Source organism: Nasonia vitripennis, chromosome 5, assembly GCF_009193385.2.
Source record: "Nasonia vitripennis strain AsymCx chromosome 5, Nvit_psr_1.1, whole genome shotgun sequence".
In the NCBI taxonomy this organism is placed as follows: Eukaryota; Metazoa; Arthropoda; class Insecta; order Hymenoptera; family Pteromalidae; genus Nasonia; species Nasonia vitripennis.
Window position 1 is genome coordinate 11,300,670 of NC_045761.1, and position 22,131 is coordinate 11,322,800.

Below are 22,131 nucleotides of genomic sequence, written 5' to 3' on the forward strand. Positions count from 1 at the left end.
GCCGAACGTGGAAAGAAGTCTACGTACCGATCGTGTGTGTATTACCTACAAACAGGAAAGACACGAAGGGAAAATGATGCGCAAGAAAAGGAGAGATATGGTTGAAGAATTTTCCTATTTTTGAGTGAAAGAGCATGATTTTAGTTTGATTTCATTGTATAGAGATGGAATCGAGACGTATGACATTAGTTTCTAGAAATTTTTACCGATTTTCTAAAAGCACAGTCATGTCCATCTTGAAATAAACTTGCATACACCTCGAACCTTCTTTCCACAAAAACAATGTCAGAGCAAAAGAGTAAAATCGCTCTATCCCCTTAAAAGATTGTTCTCCACTCCGTTCACCATCATCGGCAATCGGAAATCGCGATCGTGATCGCATTATAAAGTATCTCGATACTGCATACAACCGAACCTAATCGCGTCTCTCGCTTTCACCCTAATAATCCATCTCCCGCATCGACAGCAAATAAGTCGAAGAAAAAGGCAACGATTTTTTAAAACGCGGTACCTATATGCATGTAATTGCAAGAAAGTCAATCAAAACAGCTTCGAGCGCTGAACCCCCGTGAACCCGCGATATCAGTCGCATATCCTATCCCGTACCCAAGGCGCATACCCAAGTGTGTACGTTGCATATACACACCATAGCATATACAGGGGAAGCCCTCTTTCTAAAAGAAGCGAGAGAGAGAGAGAGAGAGAGATACTCATGCCGACGCGTGTTCAGGAGAAAGGGCAAAACACACACACACATGCACACAGAAGCAATATACGACACGCCGCGCGCTCGGAGAGGGGCTGGAGCAGCAGCAACACGGAGAGGAGAGTTTCTCTCTCGCGGAACTGTAAAAAAATGGGAGAAAATAAGGTTGCACGGAGAGCGAATCTATATATACGTGTACAACCTACAACATCACGCACACACACAAACTCGCGGCGGCAGATGGCGGAAAGGTTCTGTTCCGCAGACTCTCTCTAGCGCTGCGCTCGCTAGTGCAGCTCCTGCGGCAGGTCAGTTATACCGCGCGCGCGGCGGCGTCACGCGCATAGCTTGTAGCACTCTTCCGTCTGCATATATACACTTGTTTACCCGAGTGTGTTTGCTCCTATACAGTGTTGTTGTCGTTGTTTATATATATATATATATATATATATATATATAAGACGCGGAGCGGAGATAGCACCTGGAGAACGTGCAGCAGGTGTTATGTGTTCGCGGGACGCTTGTGTTTGTTGTTGTGCAGCGCTGTCCGAGAGGATGATACTCTGAGGGAATCGGGGATTTAGTTTTGACGCTGTTGCCGCTGCTGCTGTCTTACCGGGAAGAGCCGGAGAGGAGTAAGTAACGAGAGGTGAGCGAAGAAGATTTTTAGTGAGGCACTGGAATGCGCCATAGAGGCGCGAGAGTGCTATGCGTATACATTTACGTTGTGCTTCTGGATGCCGGTAAATGCGGACTTTTACGTGTTGCGCCGACGTGTATCTACTGGAGCTTTGCAAATAAATTCGCTTTTTTATTTATTTTCATCAACGTCGAATTTCGGCACTGAATTTAGCTAGCCGATATACGACTGTTTAGCAATGTTTCCAACAGCTATAAAAGTCCACAAACGTTTTACACGTTCTTTTTTTAAACTAGATATAGCCAACGTCGTATACGTCCCCTATTGTTGCTTTGCATCCTCGTGCGCTCGTGTGTAGTATAGTGAAGCTAACACACTATTGATTTTTTCGCTTCAGTATATTCGCACCCCCGATTTGCGACGCCGCGCAAAAAGGAGCCGCTTCTCTTCTCTGCAGGCTACCGTGAAGCGCTAAATTAAAATTCCGAACGACTGACCGCCGGGAAAGTATTCTCGGAAGAGCCTATTGCTTACACTTTATTTTGTCGAACTTGTGAGGTTTATTTAGAGCAAAACCGCGCGGTATAGAGCCCCGGCGTTTTATTGTGAATATCACGTGCGGATCGTCGGATACTACAATACGACTCGCGTTAACGTCCATTCACGAGTTTCCTCACGTCTTCTCGGGCTGTGTAGTGCTGTTGAATAAATACTACGGACACGTTGATGATTTTCGGTACGAGACGACGCTTCGGGACTGTCTGATATCATGGGGTGTATAGTACCGTTTGTTGATAGTTAAAGCGAAGAGTTCGCGTTCGTTTTTTACTCGTAGTTCTCGAAAAGTCAACGAACCCAAGCACCACAAAAATATCCAACATCTCTCTTTACCTCCTATAGAATAAACCAACCGCAACGCGTCACAATTATCTATATGTACACAGAGACAAGCGTGCAGCTCTCAAGTTCGACATCTGCAGCGTGATTCTCGTCACCTTCTGCACCTCTCGTGTTTCTTTCCTCCTGCAGCCCGTCGTCGCCGGGAGAAGAAACTCTCGCGGTGCAGGCGACGCTTTTTTCGCGTTCCGCATTCACGTACAGACGCGCTTCGCTGGCTCGACGATCAGTTGCAGTATCGGCACATCCTTCTAAAAATAATCGTCGTTTTATATCTCTCGTTGAGAGAGTTTTCTGTGCATTAAAAGGATTCCCAAGCTGTTGAAAGTTAGGGCATAATTCATACAGGTCTACGGGAGAATCATTGCTTCCTGCGGCTTATTTACCAAGCCGAGAGTCGAAGGAGTGTGTGTGTGTGTGTATATATCTCGGAGATCTGGCATTTCCCATGAATAACCAAAACTCGAGAGACACGTGCTCCGCTCTGTTCTAAATATATTCCATGGTATATAACCATAAGCGGAAGTTAACGGCGTTGGTTCTTCTTACGAATTTCCGAGCGCGGCAATTAAATTTCGACTGAACTCGTGGAGAATTTTTCACTCGCGTGATAATTGAGCGCTGCAATTTGTCAAGATTTCTCACTCGGGGTGTTACCGCTCGCTTTTTATTATAGAGTAGACGCATAGAGAGTTGGTTACTCTATTATCACTGAGCGCCAGCTGTAGGCTGTGATTTTCGCGGCGTTTTATTGCGCGTTTCCGCGAGTTGTCTCGTTAGCTGTGTCTCCTTCGCGAAACTGTATGAAACTAAGTGTACCGTTCAATTTTACAGCTCTTTTTTGCTATCAAAACTCTTTGAATTATTTCATTCGATGGTGCGCGACCCGACTGCGCATCTCCTTTACGCCGTGACTTTTTTTTGCAACGTTGATCAATTCAAATTCCTTTGAAGCTTTTTTTTAAATCCTCCTTTTCAAACTGAATTTCGTTATACGTGACACGGTGAAAAGACTCTTTGGAGAGCCACTTTTCAATCATAAATTCGAAAATTCAAACCTGTTTCATATTGCACTATCCAAAATCCCATACACATATAGCTACACACACACACAAGTACGCCGGAAAGCTCGCGAGTTCCGCGCTGATTTTAATTTATGAATAATACATTTCCTAAGTGCAGCGCGCGCTCTCGTATACGCGAGCATTCAATGGAAATACAGCCTACATCGTAAATACTAATTTCGCGAGTGAGAGAGAGAGAACGCGGCCACGTGTGTCGCGCCGTCGATGCAAAAGCATGTGCCCGTGGGAGTGCGTTATAAGGTTTTACGGCTGTATGAGCTTCGGGACAATCGTTAAAGCCCCGATGCTTTATCGAGACTATTGCACCTACGCGTCGCGCTGTATTTATAAGTCGTCGATTGCGCGAACGTTCGGCGCTTTGACGATTTTCTCGGTTTGTGTTGTTGTCAGAATGAAGACAGATGTTGTTGCGACTGGTTTAACGACGATGTGTCTTTTCTTCTCTAAACTTTAGTAAATTTTCAGTTTTGGTACGGCGATTAATTATAAAAACAACTGTCTACTTAATAATAGTATTAGATGCTTGCACAATTTCATGTACTAAAAAAACAATGCAAACTTAACACTCCTATCGTCGTCCCATTGCAGCTTGACAGAGAATGTATTTCTCAAACTCTATGGAAATCAAAGACGGCTGCTTCTCTCCTTGTCTCTCTCTTTCTCTCTCCCGCTAGAAAGGATGAAAGACAGGAATTGAAAGTTGACTCGGTTTTAACAAGCCGCCGCTGCAACTATGCACTCTCGCGAGTGGGCGCTTATTAAGTAATCGTCTCACGGCGACACACAGAGCGCCTGAAATGTCTTTCTGTGCATAAGAAATGCAAAACGCAGGTCAAGAACGGGTATCCGTGTGTTTGTGAGTGAGTCAGACTCGTATAGGGATAGGTACTGTTCCAGGACAGGAGATATGTCTTTCTCGTTTCTTGGAAGAAATGCTAATTAGGGGACCGAGAGAGAAGAGACGTTTTCTGTGTGCTTTTTGGTAAAAGTGCGTTTGTTTGGATTCCGTTCGAAGTGTCAGCGCTTAGCATTTGATTTGAAAGTTTTTTAGCTGTTTACTTTTAAGTGGAGGGACCCAAGGGTTAGAGCTTTTTCGAAATTGTCTCTTGATGAAGCTGATGGTGAAATGATTGCTCATTACGACGGCTAAATTGAGACGTTAGAGCGAGCAGGAGAGACCTGAAAAGGCAAACAATTAAAATAATCCGTCGGAATCCAAGCATGTAGTGGCTCGCGATTTCACAAACGCTTGCACGTTTCTAATTACTTCATTCTGTATGTAGCTTATTCTGTCTGCAAATTCGAAGGAAGTCCCCAAAACAACAAAAAGAGGTAACAACCCCAAGCGTATCCATCAGAGGGAACATTACCTACATTTAATCAAAAATCCCAACAACAGCGAAAAAATAATCCACCCTCAATTCCTGGCCAATCCATCAAATCGTCACCCTCCATATCCAAAGGATCGTCCTCTTATTCACCTCACCATACCGTCTCCTGTATACCCGATTATTCCCACGGCCTTCCTCGGCACTTCCAACTCGTTCGCGAAAGAGATACGTCTCCCGCGCGCAAAAAGCAGCCGCGTATATACCCATGCCTATATATACACTGCACGCACACACACACATATACATACGTTCTCCATATCCTGCGTTAAAACGCGCGGCGAGCGATCTGTTTTACTCGCCCCCCCCCCCCCCCGCGCGCGAGTCCTTTTACTCTCTTTCGAGCTTGCGTTGTATATATTTACGGCTCTCACGCATATTTTCTCGTTTCTTTACCCGGTGCTGCTGCTTCTGCTGTCCCCCTCGACGACTACTGTGCTGCTGCTGCTGCTTTTCCTTTCGCACTTTCGATCAATGGTGGAACGTTCTCAGGCGAGCGATATTAAGTACTCGTGCGGTTTGTTTTGCGCGCGCGAGAGAGGAAGAGCTTGCTTTGAGAAGTGAGCTGTTGTGCACTTGGGCAGTGTTGTAGATTGTTTTGATACTTCTAATCTTTCTAAAGTGACGGGTTTCTAAATTATATCTCCTATACTAATAAAATTCAAACAATAGTTTATCAATTCACCAACTTCAAAGCAACCCTTTCGTCTCGATTCTCAGTGACGCTCTCGCAGTCTCCGCTGCAAGATAAGCACAAGATTTTCGCAAAATTTAAATTTCATAAGGCCTCGCACAGCTGCAAAGAGTCTCTCAACTCCATGCACTTTCTTTCCCCAAGTCTCTACTAGTCATACACACACACACACACAGACACGCGAGACAGGCCACAGGGTCCAGTGCACTCGGCCCGTATGCAGCTAAGTACGCTCTTGGCTATACGTACACGCCTCTCTCCCTCTGTCCCATTGACTCTCGAGGAGTCTGCCAAGCTGCAGCGCAGGAGCTCGAGATCAGTCTCCGCAGCCGGCGGCGGCGTGTCGCCGAGCTATACTATTACCGGTTCGTCGCGATTTTTCTCGCTCTCCGGCTGCATCGAGACGGCTTTTCTTTTCAGGGTAACGCCGCTGTCTGCCTGCCTGCGTGTTTGCGGCAAATTTGAATGGTGTTCTTGATTTTTTTTTAATTTTCACATTTTTGTAACCAGGTAATTATTGTCGCGAGCGAGAGAAAAGACTGTGGCTCAAGGACAGCGTAGTTAAACAATCCGGATCGTCCACGTCTCTCTTCGTGTCAGGGAAATGTTTGGACATTAATAACACAGGACTGACCGGTTAAACGCCTATTTAAGACATTCCGCGCGACTTTGCGCTCACGCTAACGATGAGCTCTGATGGCGCACTCGCGCGCGGTGTGTAGCAGCTGCTATAAGTATGCACGAGCCTTACCTTGAGAGGTATGCAGGGAATAGACGGACGTGGGCTTAGTTGTATAACTTGATCGTTTAAATCATGATCGCGATTCGGAGAGCCGAGCTTCCGGGTTGTCGTTTTGTTAATATTTGCATGAGTAAGAAGCACTTATCCTCCAATTTTTTTTAAACCTTCTTTCAGTTCTCGGATGAAAACGCTCAAAGTGAAACCACGAAATCGTGACAATGGAAAAAAAATTCCAACGTGCGCATCAGCATAGTTCTCGCATTTCCCGCTCTATTAAATCGCAATTTAAATCCCGCGCTCGCACCTGCGCGCGTGCTCTCTTTCTCTCCAATCGCTCAATCGGCGTCTCTCGAGCGAGACTCATTATCACAAACCTACAAAAAAGTCCCGGCGAAAAATTAGAGAGATAGGCGAGAGAGGGAAAAAAAGAAAGGAAGCGAGATTCGGAAGAGTCAAACCGTTGCGCGCACACGCACGGTGCCGTTAGCCGCTGACGATCTGATGTGGTATAAGTTTTTTATAAGAGATAATCCTGAAATGCCGTGTGTATACTATGACGATTCTAGGGTATAACTCGTTTTGGTGTGTCGGCTTGTTTTTCAAATTTTCAACTTTCACTTTTTTTTATTACTGTTATAGTATTAGTGTATAGTTTCGATATTGTTGGATGATTAATCTACAGGAGAGGTATGTCTATATGTACGGCCGACACGGACGTCGAGCGTAAAAGCAGTAGCTTCTCGGTATCTTCGCCTCATACACATTATTTTCCATTACTTTGTACGAACACGACGAGGCAAATTGTTACAGCAGCGAATCGCGTTTTTAAAATGCATCAAGATTGCAGCGCTAATAAATAATAATTGCGCTCCAGAGCGAAAGGGGAGCGCATTCGTGGAACGTTTTTGTGCTTAAATTAGTGGTATAGGTGTGTAGATCAGAACAAATTACTTGACGAGTATGCGGAGAGATTTTTTTCACTCAAAAGAGTGTCGGTTTCACGCTGCGTTGCTATACGTACGCGTCAAAGATTTAAAATGTCGCGCGTGCGTTAATAAATTTAGCGATAGCATCGAGCCGTCAAACTCGAAAATTGCCGTTGTCATATAAATATTGTTGGATTTTTAAAATTTATAACCAGCCTGACGGGATGAATTAGTTTCCGGGCTCCTGTGTGTGGAAAATATTGCTTGGAACAGGAAGCGTTTTTCTCGAATAAATCAGTATGTTTTCTCGCTCGCGACGCGGATGACGTTGTAGTTTCATTATGATATATTTTTTCAAGTTTAAATAATGTCAAACATTTCGAAATGAAAGGGCAGTAAAAAAAGCTGCTCATTGATTTACATACTATACTGCTTCATTATGCGCACCCTCGCGTATAGAGTTTTTTTATAGCTTCCATAAAGCCATTTGCTCTGATTTCACGCACCTCAATTGTTTTCTTTCCCATCAAATCAAAACCCGAACCAACATCGCAAACACTATCTCCATTCCAAAACAGATACAAATCTCATCGCATACCCTCCACTCCTTCTACAATGTACAGCTATGCAACCCACAATCTCGACCTTCACCCGCGGCCCAAATTGCTCATGAAAATTCGCGCTCGATCCTCGTAAAGCGATAAAAGTGTACTTACCACCACCACCACCGACACTGCCTCCTGCTGATCTACGATCGTCGCATCGGAAATTATATACCGGCACGTCCTGCGCGCAGGCGTCCCGCAGCAGAGCTTGCGGCCGCACATCCAGTGTGTCGAGTTTTCAGGCCATCAGTCGGCACTTGACGCGCGCGAGAGCCGCTCACGGCCGTAGCCGAGAAATTGTTTTCCTTCTTGAAATACCAGGATTGTGTTTTTTGTGCGTTGGATTTTTTTTCGGAGATAATGAGGAATTGGTGATACGGGTTTTTGAAAAAAAAAACTAGTGAGAGTGGCTGGTGCGTGGTTCGAAGTTGGGAGGATGCAGCTGCTGTCGAGCTTCATGGCGAGACACCTGAAACGCGGTCCGTCCCTGAAAAAAGGTATGGGGTTGATTAGGATTGATGGTTTTTGGGAAGTTAGTGTGAAATTGGAACTTTTCGGGCCGCTTGAAAAAAAGTTGTTTATTATGTGACCTGTTGGAATATTAGAAAATCCAGTGTGAATGAATAAGTTGAAAAGGACGTATGACGGATTATACTTTAACTGCGATAATTTTTTTAACTCGTGTTTTTTTGCAGGCCATCAGACACATTCGTATAATAATTAGTTTTTTTTTCTTGTATCGTTTTATAATCGCAATACGTGCGAGACCCGCTCCAAGTTTTTGCAAATACGAAGCAAAAAGAGTTTGGCCGATATAAGTTGACGCTTTTTAACATACTCTCTTAGCGCAATTTATTCTTTTTTATCGATTATGAAATTGTGTATTTTTATCATCGGTCAATGTCGCGCTTTTATCGAGGGTAAATAAGCACCTGCGGCGTACGTACAACATCAACCTTATCAATCTGATATTTATTCAACAAATTAACAGCGCACGTGGAGACTATTCTCGGTCGTCAGCAAAGCAAATGTTTAAAAAAAGTATCTTAACGCCCCTTTCTATATATTTTATACTTTGACTCAATCAGATATACAGCTCTTAAGCTTGTTTACAAACTCATTTAGCGTACAGTAGTAGAGACGAGCAACAGTTAGTCGTCCGAAGATATACCGTATGTGATAAATTATAAAGTTCTTAAAAGTTTTCGCATATATATCTACATACATATGCAGACGTCGGCTCACTCAAACTCGGAACTACTATATGCAAATGAAGGAAGCGCTTCTATTCTCCGCACACATAGCTATACACCCGCCGAAAACACAATGACAACGGTTCACCAAATCAAGACCACGTATACACACGCACATAACAGATTCTTTTCTTAGACTCCATACCGCATTCCCAGGCACTTTTCCTTCTTAGGAGAAAGAAAATAAAACAACCGCTCCAGATAAATGGAGGCTCGTTCATCTCCACGAGGCCGCTGTTCCGTTTGGTCGATAGGATTCGCATACGTGGTGCCACACTGCACGCGATATGCATTTGTGTAGGAGAGAGAGAGAGAGAGAGAGAGAGAGAGAGAGAGAGAGAGAGAGAGAGAGAGAGCTGCGAGGATAAGTCATGCGCAGGCCTTTTTTCCTTCCAGCTCTCGGTGCCGCGACTTTCCTCGAACATCGTCGAACGAGTGGATTTTTGACTTTCGTCTGGCTCTGACAGCGAGGGTGAAAGTTGGTGCGTTTGTGTGCCGCTGACGGTTGATTGAGTATAAACAGTTCTGCGCAGTGTGTGTAAAGGATTGTTTGGTGTAGCTGGTTGATGCTGACATATGAAACTCACTTTTTGTAAGTTTTAAAAAAAAAAGATTATTTTTTACTGCATATTCATCCTTTAGTCGTTGAAACTTTTGCCGGAAAATATTTCACAGCTCTGGAATTGCGTTCTTTTATTGAAACAATGAAACACTTGATTGTGTTTTTATATTAATGCTTCAGATTATTGTCGGTAATTTTTCGAATCACCTTGAACTGCACTTTGAAGCCATTGGAGCTTTTGACCAAAAGCTTTACATATCTGTCCTGGCGATTCTCCAGCACAGCAAGAAAAACTCGCTTGTGTTTATGCTGAGATGCCAAGGATTATCATCGATTGTCATTCCTATTTCCTGGAGCCACTTTGGTAATCTTCAGTTGTTTGTATAGTGCTTGTTCATTTGAATGCTAACAAACAAATGAAGCCCATTTGCCAAGTTGATATCAGTGGTGTATGTCAAAATAATCTTCATATTTCATATTGAAATTTGAATTTTGTCTTCATGAAGATGCCTAAAAAGACTGTTCACTCTGAAATATCAGAAGCTGATAAGTGTTTTGTTTGAACATGACAATATCCCGGAAAATCTGACATCTGAATTTTTAAGGAAAATATTTAAAGAAGTCTTTTCGACAGCTCCATCCTGTGAAGAAATCCTTCATTTACGAAATTTTAGTTATAGCCGCAAAGACAGTATACTAGAGCACATAAGGTTTTTATATCAATATTTATATTATATTTTAATACAGTTTGTTCAAACTGAAATTTCACGCAAATTCAAATTCTCGAAATTCCATTGTATACATATGCACATAAGTAGAAAAATACTTAATATTCGCGTGAAATATTAATTTAAACGAACTTACTGTACTTCTTCATTCGAGACTGCAAGTACTTAATTTGTTTATCAATAGTTGTTGGGCGATAGAAAACAACCATTTGATTCTACTAGACGAGCATAAATTGGAAATTTCGAATAAATTAAAGCTCTTTGATGTGATTGTTAAGAAAAAATTTGAAATTTTACGTTTTGGATCGAATTTGATTGACGATATAATGGAAGAAGCTTGGCAATCGGTAAATTCTTGACGATTCCAGAAAAATGTAAAGGTTATAAAATTATCAAGGTTAGTTCACGACTATTTTATTGTGATATCTAAGAGTTAAAATAAAAAACGCGTCCACAGTAGCTAATAATTAAAATTTAGTATCTAAATGACATTAAAAATCTTAAGTTTATTTATTATAATCGTATTTACTTTGTCACTTATAGTTCATAATTCTAATGATCATTTTTTTTTAGAATCAGCTTGTTTACATGGACAAAGACGAAACTTCAGCCTTAAGCTTATCCTATCAAGCGATAACGATGCTAAAGTGGCTTCAAGTTTCTAAAAAAAATATTAATCTTTATCGATGAGTGAATATTATTTAGAAATCGAAGATGTCCAAGATGTTAAATTAGGAGATCAGTTTTTAGACCATGACGTCGATGTTACTATTCTTACAAATTTTCTGAAAGAAGAAGCTTGCCACTGGCTGCAAAGAATGTACAAGAGAAAAAGGCACACAAACGCTTCAGCTGCAGAGAGAAATCATTTAGTTAAATCTCATAAAATTAAAGGCATTTATATCTTGATAATTGAGAGCGAATAATTATTGCTATCCCATTTCCAAATTTTACTCTCAAAAAAGATTGCATACAAGCGTGCAAGCGCATCCAAATCGATAATATCACACATACATGGATAAATCACATGAAAAAAATAGCACATTTCTAGAGAAAGTGCACAAGGGCATGCAGTCGATATTCGAGAAGCTCGGAACTTAATTTTATTGCGAAATCGCTATCGCCGAGGCAATATCTCTCGGCGAAACATCGTAATAAAACACTTTGGCCAGTGCGCGATACTCGCACTTTTCGAGTCACGCGATGCTTCCTCGAATCTCTATAGTCGCCCGGAAGAGCTCGGACTTTTTAAGTAGTAAATTTTTGAAGAAACGCGACCCACATTCTCACTTACGTTATAAAAGATATTTGCGAGAAAAAGAATTGTTGAAAGATGACCGACGAACAGTAACTATAATCAAAGTCGCAACTTATACCCACAACAAAGTAGTTTTACTGTTTTCCAACGAGCACTTGCAAACATTTATTTCCAAAGCAATTTCCTCGTACTTTCCAAGTGTTAACTATCTCATCAGCAAAGCGTTGCCCACATAAAATTTCCCGGTTGTTCAACTCTAGTTTCACACCTGCAACCACGCAATAAAAACTGCAAAAACTTTTGAATAAAAAAAAAAACCTTAAACGATGCATCCCGAGGATTCACGCGTCCTTCGAGCCTAATCGATGCAACTTCGCTATATCGCATGCTAAGCTATACGCAACTCGCTCAACACTACGAAGAAAAGGTCGAGGGCGCCAGCGTGGAATTAATTGTTAGCCGCGCGTATTAGCACTTCCGGAATCCTCGCGTGAGACTTGGTGCTTTTGTGTTGGATATGACGACGGTTTCCGGTGTGTCTTGCTCTGGATAGATTTGGCGTCTTTGACGATTGTTTAGCGCGACGCTGAGGTTTTTTTCAGCCGAGGAATGTGCAGGAGTTATGCTGGTGGTTAATGGAGTGGTGTTGTATGAATATATGAATGTTTTGTGTGCTTTGGAATTTGTAGGAAAAATGGACTGTTTATTGTGCAATTTTCGATTTTCTGGGTTGAGTCAATTGACGATGTGGCGATGGTTAAAGTGATAAAAGACGGATTTATCATTTCGATGTGATGGATAAAACACTGTGAGCATAGTAAAAATGGGGTCAGTCCAGCTTCATCATCGCAAAAAAACTATGTACAATTGCAGGATGTCTTTATCGATTTTTAAAATAAGCATACGCGTTGCCTCATGTTACAGAGCTATGTCATACGCATTGAGTATTATTGGTTTGAAAACAAAAAGTCAATCGTCTATACAATAGGGAAGCGTTTTATGTACGCTGTAATAATAACGTACAGTAACAAAGCAGATGCTCATTTCATTGACGTATATCAGGCAGGTTTATCTTATTAGCCCTCTTTCCTTAGTTCATTAATCAGGTACTACGGTATGCACCCTCCCTATTAAATTACTATTAAATTACTACTCATTAACGCAATTGCTTCTAGAGAAAGGATAATATACACCGTCGATTACAACTATGACGTGCACTTGCGTATTAACAATTCTGTCGTTCTCTCGATTGCCATACGTTTCCTTGTGCACATTGCAGAGGTCTTATGAAAAGTAATGTCGATGTCGACACTGTCGCCTAATATCAACCTCATATATTTTTAAACAAATACACAAACTTTTGCGTTTCCTTGTAATAATCTTCAAAATTTTTCACGTTCCAGGGAAGAGGGATAGCGGACCGAACAGTCCAGTGGGTTCGCAGCCGTCGCCGAGCGCCGGAACAGCGGCGACCATCCGGTCGATCGCTGCCGAGTTTCCCGGCCAGTGCAACGGCGGCGTACTTGACGGTGTCCTGCCGGGTCCAGCCAACAGAATGATCCCCGACGATCCAGCCGCCGACGATGAGTTCGCCACCGCTGTCGCCCAGAAATCACTGGTGCGTGCGCAATTGTGGATTCCTTCGTTTTATTTTTTGCTGCACACGTTGAGAGTCGTGTTAATAAATCGTTCGATAATAACCCCCCATTACGTCGCTGACGCAGAGGGCAGCTAATGTTCCAGCTTTTTACAGTAAAACTAGCTCGAGCTTCGACGCGATCAACATTGCGATATACCATTCGTACACGCGCATTTGTATCGAAAGCTCTGGCGGCGCGATAAACTGGAAAGCCATAATCAGGGCGAATTGACGTGACTCATACGAAAGTGGAACATCTGTATATTATTTTTTTATCAGCCTCGTGCCTCGATGAGGTTAAAAATAAGACTAATCAACGGCGTGGAATCGTAGACTCGGAGCTATTCTTGGAGCTCAATGAGTATATACGTACTTGCAACATATCGACGCACACACACACTAATAATACGTGCGGAGGAATTGAAAAGGGGGGAAAATGCTATTACGATCGGGTGAGTCGGCTATCGATATAGTGTCTGTGACGATGATTGGATTGGGAGCCTTGATATATCAGAAGTACCCTGTTTGCGAAAAAAATTCATGGCTGAACTTTATGCTTAGACTTCTTTCAACCCTGCTGCGTATACCGCCGTCAAGTGTTTCTACTTTAACTTGTAATACCTACGTAATCACGTATCCAATGCATGTCTAATCAGGAGAAAAGGAAGCATGATAGTACAGGAGACCGGCAAAAATTTTCACAAAACAGATCGATACATCCCTCGCAAGGTTGTTGACGCTAGTGTTTCTGACGTCAGCTCGCTCGCCCGTAAGACGAGCTGCCTGATTTCAGATTCCGAGGACCCCACTTTTGCATTCAGCTTCGCACGCAACATTGCGTGAGCCCGTGTCCTACATCTTGAATTCGAACTGGACTTAATACCTCGTGTGCTGTCTATAGGTATTATTCATATACACGTGCGGGTATCGATATGCCTTGCTGACCCGATGCGGTTCTATTGCAGCGATATGTTTATTGCGGTCGGGAAAATTGAATGTTGTATGGGGTCAGGATTGCGGGAGGGTATTTGCTTTGTAGAAGTTGATGGGTGAGATTTGGGTATATTTGAACTTTATCTTTTACACGTGTAATTCGTTAAGTATATGAAGTCGTTGAATGATTAATAGGTATAGCAAAGAATAATCGTCGACCTTCGCATAACGTCTTCTTCGAGTTTTTGGTTCGAGCATATACTTTATTATGCAAAAGAAATTCGTATAAGCGAATCACTTCCTTGTCGACTTGCCTCGTTATAGCTCGGATTCTTCTGCAACTGTCCCCAAGGAAATATTCCTTATCGGATTTTTTCACCTGGCTTCTATGTAATTTTGTTTTTAAAAGCTTGTGTTGTCTCAAGCGCTATCGTAAGACTGCACGAGGATGAAAGCTGTAGTAGCATAATATTACAAGCACACACGTATAGGGTGAGAACCGCGTAATAGCTATACCACTATGTAGCGTTGAGCCGAGTGACGTCATTGTGGTACACTTTTAGACTGGCTTCTAAGTACTTGGCAGCCGGGAGTTAATTTCCTTTTTATCACTAACGGACGTAACGGAGAAAAATACTGGTCTCCCGGTGAACAGTCAGAGTCAGAGATAAGTTTAAATAATCACGCGAACTGAATATTCCTCTTCCTTACAACGAGAGTAAAATGTTAAAAGCAGAAGCGACATTTAAATCAAACAATAGATTACAATTAGTGTTCGATCTCAAAATAAAATGAAAAAAATTCCAATTCCAGCGCGACACCGAGGCCCTACGCGGTGCTTTGTATCTCGGTCTAAGCGTAACAGTAGCTTGGATCGTAGGCGTAGCCGGTTTATCACTAGCCTGGCTTATGCTCATCTTGGCGTTCACCGGCACGATGACCAAAGCTCGGATATCGCGCCTCCTGCAGACGGCTTTGCAGCAGGAGCTCGCGAGGCTGCGCAGGAGGCGCGCGCTCTACAAGGACGAAACAGCAGAGTGGCTCAGTCTTCTCATCAACAAGTGGTCGGTATACAATAATTTCTATTGATTTTCTTTCATAAGCTCCTGGACTGTACGGAAACGTTTTGATGAATTTCGCAGGTGGAGGTTCAGCGCGGCGAGTATCTTCTCCCAGGCGAAGGAGAGACTGGAGCCTCTGTTAAACGAGGCGAAACCAGCGATTTTAGGTGAGAAACAGCCCCTTCAGTCATCGCAACTCTGAAAAAAAAAGAAACTAACGAGCAAACGAAAAAAATTATTCTCAGGCTCGCTGGAACTACGAGAGCTGACACTGGGCGAGCAGACGCCCTGCGTCACGAGGATAAGAACCCTCGAGTACAACGGGGACGACGAGTCGGCCCTCGGCGGTAGCCGCTCGACGAGGCTCTGCATCGAGGCCGATCTCAATCTCGATTGCGAACAGTTTCGCATGCTCATCGCCACTAGGCTCTTCGGCAAGGGGTGAGTCTTCCTTTTTGCCGAGGGGATTACAGCTCTCTCTCTCTCTCTCTCTCTCTCTCTCTCTCTCTCTCTCTCTCTCTGCTTTTTAAGTATTGTCTTTGCTCCGCGTGCGGGGGCTTTGATTTGGAGCGACAGACAATGCCCGCAGACTCGCGTCGCCCTTTTCACATGCAAATCGAGCGAGAGAGGATTTGCGAGCTGGATGAGGGCTTATTGCTTATCGCGTTTGCTGTTGTTTTAAGAAAAATTTTGTTACGTGGAGAAAGAAGTTAGAGTTTTAAAATAGGAAAACAATATTTAAAAGAAAATTTAACACTGAACCATCCTCTCAGAGTCGGTATGGACATGGATCTAGCCGTGGAGAAGCTTTCGATCTCGGGGACGATTTTGGCCTCGTTAACCCTAGACGCAAACGCACCGTTCCCACACGCAAGTCACCTCTCTCTGAGCTTCGTCGAGAAGCCGGACGTCTGGTTCAGCGTCCGACTGCTGCGCAGTGTCCAGATGATGGAAGTGCCATTGCTCAAGACCTGGATACACGCCGTCGTCTCCGACGCACTCGCCAGTTGGCTCGTCGATCCGGGACACCTCGAGCTTGATTTGAGAGCCCAGGAGCGACCTGGACCCGGGTTTGATTGCTTGGCTGCCAGCACACCGCAGGGTGTGCTCACTGTCTCCTTGGCCCAGTGCGCTGCTTCGCTTGGTATTATTTTTTGAAAATTGACTTTTATTCTTGTATTATGTTTGATATTTTCGAGTTGTAACGATTTGCAAATTCGCTTGATTTCCAGCAAATACCAGCGACGAGGTCCGATGGCTGGTGGTGACGATCGGCGATCAGCGTCGCGTTACCTCACAGCTAAGCCCGACCTGGAACGAGGACGTCTCCTTCTTGGTTGGAGCACTTGACAACGAGCGCATCCTCATCAAGCTCAAAGCCAAGCGGCTCGTCAGTACCATCACCCTTGCCCAATTCGAACTTGTCCTGGGCGTCTACAACTGGGAGAATTCTCAAGTGTGAGTGCAAGAATTACAATATGTACAGCTTTTATTTCTTTAGTTATTAAAAATATCCTGCAAGAGTTCGTGAAATCGCTACAAGTTCAAGAGTTATGCGCTCGAGTGAAGTCCTCGAGATTCCCGAAGCGTCAATAATGATTTTTTCCAAAGAATCCCCGCAACCGAGCAGAACAAAGTTAAAACGACAAAACTGTTAACAGAGTGGAAACAGTGCTGCAGCAGAAGAAGCCGTCCCGCAGCAGTATGAACATTCCGAGCATAAACGCGAGACTGGAGTACGCGCCGCTGCCTACTCTTGAGCCAGACGCGCCGCAGCCGAGCCTTACCGACTCTATGGACTCGCATTCCTCCGGTAATTTTTTCCCCTTCCTGTATATTCTCGTTTTCGCGCTCTTTTTGCGCAACGAAAAGTATGCGCTTAATCGACAGCTACTGAAATCTCGTTGATAAATTACCTTTTCTCTATTTCAATATGCTCGAGTTAATGCTGATTTTTCTTATTGTCCTTGTTTTATAGGTGTTCTCGTGGTGTACATCCATTCGGCAGAGAATCTCAATAGCGACACGTCGCAGTGCAATCCGTACTGTTTACTCTTCAATAATCGCAAAAAGGTAAATAGCATCGTGTTCTGAATTAAAAACCATAATTAAATTTATTTTATCACGTTCCCTCTGAAATTTCAGGTAAAAACGACTCATTACGTTCGCAGTACCAACTCACCACGTTGGGAGTCTCGCGCGGAATTCCTCGTCCAGGATTACACGCAGGTGTCCTTGAGCTTTGTCATTTACTCCTGGAACATCTCGAAGATGGCCGATACCGACATGCTGGGCCTAGCCATGTTGTCTCTATCCCCGGTTGGTATAATCTATATCCTCATGCTCTCTTTCGAACCATCTAATTCAAAACCAACTTAATAAATTAGTCGTCGAAAAAAAGCCGATATACGATTCCCCGATTTTTATCCGCAGCCATCCTTCTGTCTTACGCGCCGCGCGAGTCGTTAACGACGATGCGATAAGACGAATGCATCCGGCTGCATGCCGATATAGTTTCGTGCCAAAGTCCTCGGGAACTTCTTTAAGGCTTCGAGCTTATACCGCGCGGCTGATATATCGATAGCATTCCGGTTTTCATTACGCTTGATGGATTCGCCGCGACTCGATATCCTGGCGAGTTACGGTTACAGGGCCGGTGTCCGGTGTCAGCTTAAACTGCTTTCCAATTCGTGCTTCAACGTGTAATTTATTGTTAATCGCTCGCAGCTTGTCAGAATGCGACGTTTGTTGTGTGTGCGTGTGTGTATCTTTATACATGTGCGTTAGTGCTTCCTGGTTGTTTAAATTAACTTAAAATATTTCAACGTTAAAACTGATTTTCATTTAAATTTCAATCTTTAATCACAGGGAATGAAATGGATAGTGCGCAAAGAACTGACGCTGAGTGGATCGAATGGTTTGTCAACGATGACAGTATCAGTACTGTTTCATCCGGTCCGCGGTGTTCAGCAAGTATCGCCGAGCCGGCGCAACAGCGTCAACCAAGTTGCGGTCGAAGACGAGCCGAAAACCAAAAGGAACAGTCTTCCTTGGATGCAGCAAGCGGTCAGTATAGCTTATTGCACGAATACCTCATCAAGTGAGAATATAGCTCATAAAAGGCTAAATGCAAACGTCCTTGATCACAGAAGTTGCTGCTAACACATCGGGACATCGACACAGCGGCTTCGGACGTGTCGAGCTTGTTGTCGACGGGTAGTGGTCTGATGGAGGTCACCTTACTCCGAGCTAAGGACCTCGTAGCCAAGGACCTAAATGGATTCAGCGATCCATTCTGCGAGCTCAGATTGAACAACGAAACCAAGTACAAAAGCAGCGTCAAGAAGAAAACGTTAAATCCGTGCTGGGACGAAAGCTCCATTATGGGGCTGCCGCGCAGCGGTGAAACTCTGGATGTGGTGAGTTTTATTTGATTTTAAATTTTACCTTTAACTAATTACAAACATATGACATCATTTTGGTATCGACAGGTGTTATGGGATCACGACACTTTCGGTATGAAAGATTATCTTGGTAAAGTGTCATTAACTCTGGAGGAAATTCGAAGACTGTCGAATACCGATCAGTCCTACTGGTTCACTCTTCGCGGTACAAAATCTGGCTCTATTGAACTTAAAGTCAAAGTTTTGTCAGAAGAATGCGAGGTAATGAATGTCGTGCCAAAAGATTTCACTCGTTGTCTTTCCGAGTACTGAAATTGATTCCCTTTTTTTATCAGACTCAAAGTACTTATGCTACAAGTACTGTCAGCGAAGCCTCGACCAGACCCAGTGAGTCCCAAGACATCCCAGTGCAGACAGCAACCGCGAGTATCATCCGAAGACCGTCAATGGAAAAATCCAGGATGAGGCTGCACCTGGAACCCGTTGTTCCACCTCCTCCACCGCCCAGAACCGTAACTTTGATCAAACCGCCTACAGTTCCACAAAATCGTTCGGCACAATCTTCGCCGTCGATCAATGTGCGAAATGCAAACAACGCGGGTAAGTCTCGAGTCGCAAATGAGAAATTTTCAATGCAATATGATTTTGTCATGCGAAAAATAAAAGAACAAGTGAACAATGATTGTGTACTTCTTTCGCAATAGGAAAAGTACTTGCAAAAGCCAAAGAGTATGAGGAAAATCATATGTCCGCCAATAATCAGTGGAGCTGTAAGAAGAATGGAGAGCAAATCGAGTGCGTTGACGAGACTGACGATCCCAAGTTGAAAATGGCAGCGAGCCATCACGATCTAACTCCCAGTCCGGATCAGAGCTTTGGGAAAAAAATACCACAGTACAATAGCTTTCGAATGATGAAACAGAAGGTATAGATTTCACTAATACGATATTATACTATTTCATGCCACATTGTTTCAAGTACAGACATGATTTTAAAATTTTCGTTACAGATGAAACGAGGGTTGAAGTTGCGAAGATTTCGTTCGGAAGTAAACATCGAAGACAGCAAGTGCGATCCCAACAAAGGCGTGACCCTGAGCCTCGAGCCTCGTGGCGCGGGCGAGGCCGACGCAACGGAACTACTGCAGAACTCGTGTTTGTCGCACGCTGTCTCTCAGCCGGACATGTTATCCAGAGTCCGACAGCCTAGTCCCAAGTTGAGGCTTAGACCCAGTGGTGCGTTATAGTTATTGAATTGCGTTATCGTCACTCTAAGATTTATCTTTTCTTTCAAATAATAACTACTCGCCTTTTCAATCCTATAGAGCTTAAACTTATGAATGGCATGAGAGAAAAATACTCGGGAGTCGAAGGAAAGGTACTCCAAGCGCAAGGTCTTCACGTAGCTCACATCGCTCAGCTCTACTGCCGCGTTAAATTCCAGAAGTAAGTTTTCTCTAAAACTATTACCATTACTTTGGAGACATTACGAATATAATACAGAATTTGTTTGATATGATTTTTTTAGTTGCACGAGTCCGGAGAAGATGACAATGTCGGTGACCGGAGGAAAAACCATCGCAAAGTCGCGATTACTGCCCGCAATGCCTAATCCTCAATTTTGTATCGATTTCCAACTCGACCACGACTCCGTTCCACGACAGGCAATGCTCGTCTTTGAGATTCGCAGTGCTAGCAAAGAATTGTTGGCCAGTCGGCGAATCAGTCTGCATGAGCTTTTAGGTAAGACCCTGCAGGTAATTGCACCTGTATCAGACCGTATTGTTCAACACGACGTGTGCAAAATGTAATTTAGCATACGCTGTTTTGGCACACTAAGTGCAAACCTGAGCTTTGTGCACAAAGTATCGATAAGTAATTTTTGAATACTTTTTGCTTAACGAGTCCTATAAATAGATTACATATACACATTTTTCATTGTAATACTGTCAGATTGAATGAGCGAATTAGACATTACTTCAATATTTGTTACAGGTACATCGTCAGCGACAAATGAAGTGCGCACATGGCTTGCCCTGAATAATGGTGCGTCTATGGAAATTCAAATAGCCCACGGTCGTGAGATCAAACGATCAACGAAGAAACTCTTCAGATCGTGGTCGGTGCACCGCATCGGAAAGATTTAAGTGGACGTTGCCAAAGCTTGAAAAATTCTGACTTTGTACATTAAACATGCAGTTCTTTATTGAATCTCTCTTAAATATTTATATAAGGTATCGGTAGATTTTTTTATTGTAAATAATGCGTTGACGTTTGCAATAATTGAGTAAGGCTGGTTAAAAACATTACACTATGTTGTGGACATTTTCCTCCTGATAAGCGAGTTGATTTTGGCAGCTTCTTATAAAAAGGTGACAGTACCTGAGAAAATACTAAGAGAATTTTCGAATATGGTAATGTTAAAATAATGTATGTACAAAAAATGAAAATTAAAATTGAAAATCCTAATATATAAGTAGACTGCAATAGAAATATTGGATTATAATTATGCATTGCGTATACACAGTATATAATATTATATAGAAATCGATTGTCTAAACATTCCATATTATTCTTTGTGATTGTGACTCGTATCATTTTCTAGAAAATGCAATGAATTCAAGGGGATGTCAGCTAAAAACACTGCTTTTTATTACGTATTACTTTTCGAATAAAGCTTAAAAATGAAGTATGTAGCGCCATAGTGTTAAGTTTAATGAATCATTTTATCAAAAGCAAATGTTAATCAGACATTAAGTCTATGTAAAAATTTGAAAATACAAATTACAGGGGACCGGGCTGGATGTTGACATCTCCTTAAGTCTATTATGAAATTAAAGTATACAGAATAGTAATCTTTGATATTTTTCTACTTTGCTATATTTAAAAATAGCGCAAATATTTAGTATTAGATGTAAGAAATATGATTCATGTTAATGAAAACTGAAGATCTATTTAAAAAATTGTAATAAGAATACAATGTATAATCACTGTGGGTATAATAATAGAAGTAATAGAGTAATTAGCTCAGTTAAAACAATATCAATATAATTTTATGGAAATTTATCTTCAACATAAATTTTGTTTTACAAAAAAATCAAATAATGAAATTAATTATATGAAGATATTTATTTTTATTAGAATAAACGAATAAAAAGTATTAAAATATTGGTAAATATATGATATATATAATAATATAAATACAATTTAACAAAGAGAAAAGAAAATATAACGTTAATTCTACAGTTCAAAAGCTACAAAAAATTTAGCATCAGACGAGCAAACAAAATGCATATATACAAATACACATACATAAAGTATTAAAGCCTGATTAAGATTACTTATTAAAATAATAACTTTTGATAATGTTATATGTTCATCACCAAGCACTTTTAATATTAAATGAGACTGCCTTATGCAACAGAAATAAATACGTAAGTATATAGAGCCTTGTTGCAGGCTTTTGTTGTTCACCAGGTATACTATATTCATTAAATTAGTTTAATTAATGTATTTCTATGTATAAAACTTTTACGATGCAATAATAAATTTTAATGTCCACGAGACATTAACAAATTTTTTACAATACAAATTTTATTGATTTTTATTAT

General features: G+C 42.2%; 1 protein-coding gene and 1 long non-coding RNA gene across 4 annotated transcripts; both read left to right on the forward strand.

Annotated features, from left to right (window-relative positions):
• The first annotated feature begins 1,062 nt into the window (after positions 1-1,062).
• On the forward strand, positions 1,063-22,112 carry LOC100678876 (tricalbin-1). Of its 3 annotated transcripts, none has more exons than XM_031932479.1 (19): positions 1,063-1,355; positions 12,888-13,102; positions 14,870-15,120; positions 15,199-15,284; positions 15,363-15,558; positions 15,891-16,261; positions 16,350-16,575; positions 16,779-16,930; positions 17,096-17,190; positions 17,263-17,436; positions 17,986-18,183; positions 18,267-18,536; positions 18,609-18,782; positions 18,857-19,121; positions 19,226-19,446; positions 19,531-19,756; positions 19,846-19,966; positions 20,049-20,263; positions 20,516-20,667. In XM_031932479.1, the coding sequence occupies exons 2-19, from the start codon at positions 13,040-13,042 to the stop codon at positions 20,665-20,667; spliced, it is 3,456 nt and encodes a 1,151-aa protein (XP_031788339.1). In that variant the 5' UTR covers positions 1,063-1,355; positions 12,888-13,039. The 3 variants fall into 3 exon arrangements, with proteins under 3 accessions (XP_031788339.1, XP_008215897.2, XP_016836795.1); XM_008217675.4 differs by lacking the exon at positions 1,063-1,355 and adding an exon at positions 7,924-8,180 and having other exon boundaries at positions 20,516-22,112; XM_016981306.3 differs by lacking the exon at positions 1,063-1,355 and adding an exon at positions 9,413-9,528.
• On the forward strand, positions 9,756-11,222 carry LOC103317849. The gene is made up of 3 exons (XR_513046.4): positions 9,756-10,208; positions 10,411-10,623; positions 10,800-11,222. It is a non-coding gene; the product is annotated as an uncharacterized LOC103317849 (long non-coding RNA).
• Positions 22,113-22,131: the final 19 nt, after the last annotated feature.

Bases quoted from the DNA above. Each gene is read 5' to 3' on its own strand.
- LOC100678876 (XM_008217675.4), top strand. From the start codon at position 8,120: ATGCAGCTGCTGTCGAGCTTCATGGCGAGACACCTGAAACGCGGTCCG. The intron at 17,437-17,985 runs GTTGGTATAATC...CTTTAATCACAG, and splicing joins CCATGTTGTCTCTATCCCCG to GGAATGAAATGGATAGTGCG. The intron at 20,264-20,515 runs GTAAGACCCTGC...TATTTGTTACAG, and splicing joins CAGTCTGCATGAGCTTTTAG to GTACATCGTCAGCGACAAAT.